Raw genomic sequence first — 6,407 nt, 5'->3', positions numbered from 1 at the left:
AAATGTTAAGCATGATAGTTCTTGCAAAAAATTCAAATGATATCAAAATGAATAAAATAGAAAACAAAAGAGGCTTTTTTTCCAGTGTCAATTCTATTTTTCAAAGTAAATATTGTTTGGATTTTAATGCACATCTTTTCAGAATTTCTGTACTTTTAGCTATACATAAATATGAACAAATGTGCATTAATAGGGTCCTGCTATTGTCTTTGCTATTGTTCTATTTTGTTATATTGTTCATGTATTGTTCATATCACTGATGCTACAGAAATTGCACATACACATCAATGTACATAGAAATATTAAACTTCTGTGCTGTTTTCCATTATCTATTAGGATCACAGTTTATTTAATAGTGCCCTATGGGGGATTATTTATGCTGTTCTTCTTGAAGTAACAATTTTTAAAGAAGTCTCTCTTTTTCATCTTTCTGTCTTTATACTTGTAGGAATGTTTCTGAGAAATAACTTTCTAAATGCATATTTATTCCACCAAAGATAATATATATTTAGACTTCTTAAAGACCTTGATAAATTTTCCACTAGAATTATTATACCAATTTGCAATACTACTAAGAATGTATGAAGATACTTTTAGTTCCTCATGCCCTCATTAATATTGAATAATACCAACATTTTTAATTTTTACTAATTAGATAGGTAAAAACACATCGTTAGATCTAGTTATTAAAAGTTCTATCTTCTTTCAAAAGTAATACATGTTTATTTTTTTTTTAAAAAAGTAAAAATCATCAGCAAGGTAAAAAATACAAAACATCAATAACTTCCCCTGTTAACCATTAAAAGCTCTTGATTTATATTCACCTAAAAACAAGAAGAATAACACATCTCATTTCCCTCTTCCTTTTCTTGCTTCTATGAAGCTATGCCCTGAGGAGGATAAACTTAGCGGTTGGATAAACTTAGCGGTTTGAATAAACTGAGCGGTTGAATTGGAAAACTAATGAAGAAATTTGATTTGAATGTCAAAGGCTAATAACTGCGTGGTGATGGCATATTTCCATGAGCATATTTAAATAAGATTTTTTGGTAGATTTTCACATTTTGGGCCAGTGAGAATCAGGAAGGGTGTGAGTAAAGAAGGGTGATAGGTCTAGGTATCCTTTCAATGTGACTTGTGGTTGGCTTTCTCATCGTGAAGTTCAATATTTAACTTCCTTAGTTTAAGAGATGGTCATGTAGTTGTTTTCTTTTTTATAACAGCTCAAAAAATGCCAGAGAACAAATGCATTAGAAAAGAGTTGGGAAAATCTAACGAAATAAAGGAATGCAAGACATTTGGGAATGAGTTCATCCATTGAGACAGAGAGAGGCCTCCTACCTGACACAGCACAGAATTAAGTAACATAATAGAACTGTAACTCTCTGTAAGATTTTGTTGGGCTGCGACTGAAATATTTTTTAGGTCAATAAGACCTTCAGAATGGTTTAGAAGGTCACACAGCCCGGCAAATAGAACAATCTGAAGGATTAGAACAATCTAAAGGATTGTTTAGGAAATTGACTTTTAGTTTTTAATGAAAAACATCTCTGAATCATAATGCATCTCTGATGCATGCTGCATATAAAATGACACTCTTCAGTAGTTTAAAGGGATGACTTAAAAAGAAACAGCAGCAGTGAGAATTAACCTTTACCACCACTGCAACCTTTACTAAGCCCCACCCCTGTCCAAAGTACATTCATTTGAGGATTAGTCTCCATGACTGCATGACTACCAAAAACCTAACTATTTGATTAATTGCCTGGGGAGGGGACGTGTTCTTTGATGTCATTGGTACATCCAGGGTGCTAACCCAGGCAAATTTGAGAGAGATAGTAGGTCAAAAATGCGGTTGCTCTCTTTTCAGTTCTGTGTGCTAAAATTTTGGAGAAGATTGGGCTAATTCTGTTTAGAGAGAATGCAAATGACATATTCAGACTATTTTCTGTAGTGCTATTGATGACTATATGGCAACCAGATTGGTAGGGCTTCCAGGCATATGCAATTGCTATTTTTTTTTTTTTACCAGAAGAAAAATAATACTCCTACCGCTTATTACAAATGATAGAACTCCTACCTCTTATTACAAATGATAGAGTAATGACTTTCAGGATGACCTGTGTGAGTTTTATCTGAAATGACTTGTATTTTTCATCTTAAAAGTCCTTTAGTATTTTTGTAGTTGCACATTATGGTTTGTTGCAAGTTTAGAGAGTTCTGCGGTTTTTATTTCTAATGTAGACACAGCCTTATAATTTATAGCATTGTTCACTAATTAAAATTGTAAGCATAATTACTATCCATGATACTTATTATTAGTTTGCATTCATAAAGCTCAAAATTCACTTCATTCTTTCAAGTAGTGAATAATTAGTTTCTTTGGGTTTGTAGCTTTATCATCCCTTTATGACCCATTTGGAAGAAATAAACAACCAACCTCCTGAGACAGTGCTTTAAAAAGCTGGAAATATAGTGTCCAGCTAGTGCAATGAGGCTAATACAATGCAGAAAATATAACTTTTCTTTGGTTTTACTAGCTAATTTTTCCTTGTATTAGCTCAGCAAATAACTATTGAGCACCTTGTGTATACTAGGAAACTTGGGGAGATAGATGACTCACTCAAAGTTTCCGTCTTCAAAGACCTTAAGGATTTTCTGGACAGGAAATAAAATTTCACATATATATGAAAAACAAACTATTGTATATTTATATGTAATATATATCATAGATAAACACTCAGATAGATAGATAGATAGAGTGATAGAATGATAGATATGAATATATAAGCACTGGTAGAACAGGAAATAGCTCTTTACTCTGATCATCATCTGAAACAATGTATTAACATAGGAGATGTAATAAAAAGCTTTCTGGATGCATCAATGAATGAATAAGTAGTATATTAACTTGTACTCCTTCCAAGATGTGTCAGTGGCATATTGACATATTTCCTTACCCGACTTGTTTTCATTGTTCCCAGGTATCTCAGCCAGCATGGCTGTCTCTTTGCCACCCACCCTGGGACTCAGTTCTGCCCCAGAAGAAATCCAACACCCACATATTAAATTTTCAGAATGGAAATTTAAGCTATTCAGGGTGAGATCTCTTGAAAAGGCACCCAAAGAAGCTCCAGTAGAAAAAAGAGATTCTTCTGAGGGGAAAACATCTCTTGAACAATCTCCAGCAGTGCTTGACAAGGCTGACAGTCAGAAGCCAGTCCTGGCTCAACCCGCATTGAAGGTGCACCCTAAGTTTTTGAAGAAATCCCATGATGACGGGAAAGCAAGAGACAGAACAGTCCACCAAGCCAACCTTCGGCATCTCTGCCGCATCTGTGGGAATTCTCTTAGAACCGATGGGCACAAGAGGAGGTACCCAGTTCATGGGCCTGTGGATGGTAAAACTCAAGGCCTTTTACGAAAGAAGGAAAAGAAAGTCACCTCCTGGCCAGATCTCATCGCCAAGGTTTTCCGCATAGATGTGAAGGCAGATGTTGACTCCATCCACCCCACTGAGTTTTGCCATAACTGCTGGAGCATCATGCACAGGAAGTTTAGAAGTCCCCCTTGTGAGGTGTACTTCCCAAGGAGTGCCATTATGGAGTGGCACCCTCACACACCTTCCTGTGACATCTGCCACCATGCCCGTCAGGCACTCAAGAGGAAGCGTCACCAGCCAAATGCAGAGCTCAGCAAAAAACTCAAAACCGTGATTGACCAGGCGAAACAAGCCCGCCAGCGCAAGAGGAGAGCTCAGGCAAGGATCAACACCAAGGAGGTGATGAAGAAGATCACCAACTGCCATAAGATTCATCTTAGTACCAAGCTACTTGCAGTGGATTTCCCGGCACACTTTGTGAAATCTATCTCTTGCCAGATTTGTGAACACATTCTGGCTGACCCAGTGGAGACCAGCTGTAAGCATGTGTTTTGCAGGATCTGCATTCTCAGATGTCTCAAAGTCATGGGCAGCTACTGTCCCTGTTGCAGATACCCCTGCTTCCCCACTGACCTGGAGAGTCCAGTGAAGTCCTTTCTGAGCATCTTGAATTCCCTGCTGGTGAAATGCCCAGCGAAAGAGTGCAGTGAGGAGGTCAGCCTGGAAAAATATAACCATCATGTCTCAAGCCACAAGGAATCAAACGAGACTCTTGTGCATATTAATAAGGGGGGCCGGCCCCGTCAGCATCTTCTATCCCTGACTCGAAGGGCTCAGAAGCACCGTCTGAGGGAACTCAAGATGCAAGTCAAGGCTTTTGCTGATAAAGAAGAAGGTGGAGATGTGAAATCCGTGTGCCTGACCTTGTTCCTGCTGGCGCTGAGGGCGAGGAATGAGCACAGACAGGCGGATGAACTGGAGGCTATTATGCAGGGACGGGGCTCCGGCCTGCAGCCAGCTGTCTGCTTAGCCATCCGGGTCAACACCTTTCTCAGCTGCAGTCAGTATCACAAGATGTACAGGACTGTGAAAGCCATCACAGGGAGGCAGATCTTTCAGCCTCTGCATGCCCTTCGCAATGCTGAGAAGGTCCTGCTACCAGGTTACCACCCATTTGAATGGCAGCCACCTCTGAAGAATGTGTCTTCCAGCACTGATGTCGGCATTATTGATGGACTGTCTGGACTCTCCTCCTCTGTGGACGATTACCCGGTGGACACCATTGCCAAGCGCTTCCGCTATGATTCAGCTTTGGTGTCTGCTTTGATGGACATGGAAGAAGACATCTTGGAAGGCATGAAAGCCCAAGATCTTGACGATTACCTGAACGGCCCCTTCACCGTGGTGGTGAAGGAATCTTGCGATGGGATGGGAGATGTGAGCGAGAAGCACGGGAGTGGGCCGGCCGTTCCAGAAAAGGCTGTTCGATTTTCATTCACCGTCATGAAAATCTCTATCGAGCATGGCTCACAGAATGTGAAGGTGTTTGAAGAAGCCAAACCAAATTCCGAGCTGTGTTGCAAGCCCTTGTGCCTTATGCTGGCAGACGAGTCTGACCATGAGACCCTGACTGCCATCCTGAGCCCCCTTATTGCCGAGAGGGAGGCCATGAAGAGCAGCCAATTAATGCTCGAAATGGGAGGCATCCTCCGGACTTTTAAGTTTATCTTTAGGGGCACAGGGTATGATGAGAAACTTGTCCGGGAAGTGGAAGGACTTGAGGCTTCTGGGTCAGTCTATATTTGTACCCTCTGTGATGCCACCCGCTTGGAAGCATCCCAAAACCTTGTCTTCCACTCCATAACCAGAAGCCATACCGAAAACCTGGAGCGCTATGAGGTCTGGCGTTCCAACCCCTACCATGAGTCCGTGGAAGAGTTGAGGGATCGCGTGAAAGGGGTCTCGGCCAAACCCTTCATTGAGACAGTCCCTTCCATAGATGCCCTTCACTGTGACATTGGCAACGCGGCTGAGTTCTACAAGATCTTCCAGCTAGAGATAGGGGAGGTGTATAAGAATCCCAATGCCTCCAAAGAGGAAAGGAAAAGATGGCAGGCTACACTGGACAAACACCTTAGAAAGAAGATGAACCTGAAGCCAATCATGAGGATGAATGGCAACTTTGCCAGAAAGCTCATGACCAAAGAGACAGTTGAAGCAGTTTGTGAACTAATTCCCTCAGAGGAGAGACATGCAGCTCTGCGGGAGCTCATGGACCTTTATCTGAAGATGAAACCTGTGTGGCGATCATCATGCCCTGCTAAGGAGTGCCCAGAATCCCTCTGCCAGTATAGTTTCAATTCACAGCGTTTTGCTGAACTCCTCTCTACCAAGTTCAAGTATAGATATGAGGGCAAAATCACCAATTATTTTCACAAAACGCTGGCCCATGTCCCTGAAATTATTGAGAGGGATGGCTCCATTGGGGCCTGGGCAAGCGAGGGCAATGAGTCTGGCAACAAACTGTTCAGGCGCTTCCGGAAGATGAATGCCAGACAGTCCAAGTGCTATGAAATGGAGGACGTCTTGAAACACCACTGGCTGTATACCTCCAAATACCTGCAGAAGTTTATGAATGCTCATAATGCATTAAAGAACACTGGGTTTACCAATAACTCTCAGACTAGCTTAGGGGAGCCATCAGGCTTAGAGGACACTTTGGAAACTCAAGATTCAATGGAATTTTAAGCAAGGCAGCCACTTTTGAGTTGGTTTTGCAAATGAGTTTTTCACTGGGTTGCATGGAGACCTTCTCCTAGTACCCTCCACTCCTGTGTGGGGGCTTCACCACCCAAGTGGTGGCAGGTTGGAGAGGCCACAGATGCTGAAACCTTGTCAGGAATAGATAACTGATGAGCTGATTTCTTGAACCATTTAGGGAGTTCAGAAAAGCAACAGGAGAAATCAGTTACTTGAAAGTTCAATAACTCAGAGCAGGAGTAACTGCAGGGGACCAGAGATGAGC

General features: G+C 41.6%; 1 protein-coding gene across 1 annotated transcript; it reads left to right on the top strand.

Moving 5' to 3' along the window:
* Positions 1 to 2,998: 2,998 nt before the first annotated feature.
* On the top strand, positions 2,999 to 6,130 carry RAG1 (recombination activating 1; the record flags this gene model as incomplete). The annotated part of the gene is made up of 1 exon (XM_084236300.1): positions 2,999 to 6,130. One exon carries the CDS (start codon positions 2,999 to 3,001, stop codon positions 6,128 to 6,130), a length of 3,132 nt encoding a protein of 1,043 aa, XP_084092426.1.
* Positions 6,131 to 6,407: the final 277 nt, after the last annotated feature.

The sequence above is a fragment of the Talpa europaea genome (assembly GCF_964194135.1).
Source record: "Talpa europaea genome assembly, chromosome: 1".
Lineage (NCBI taxonomy): Eukaryota > Metazoa > Chordata > Mammalia > Eulipotyphla > Talpidae > Talpa > Talpa europaea.
The sequence above is the reverse complement of the archived record's forward strand: the minus strand, read 5'-3'. Positions and strand labels throughout refer to the sequence as shown.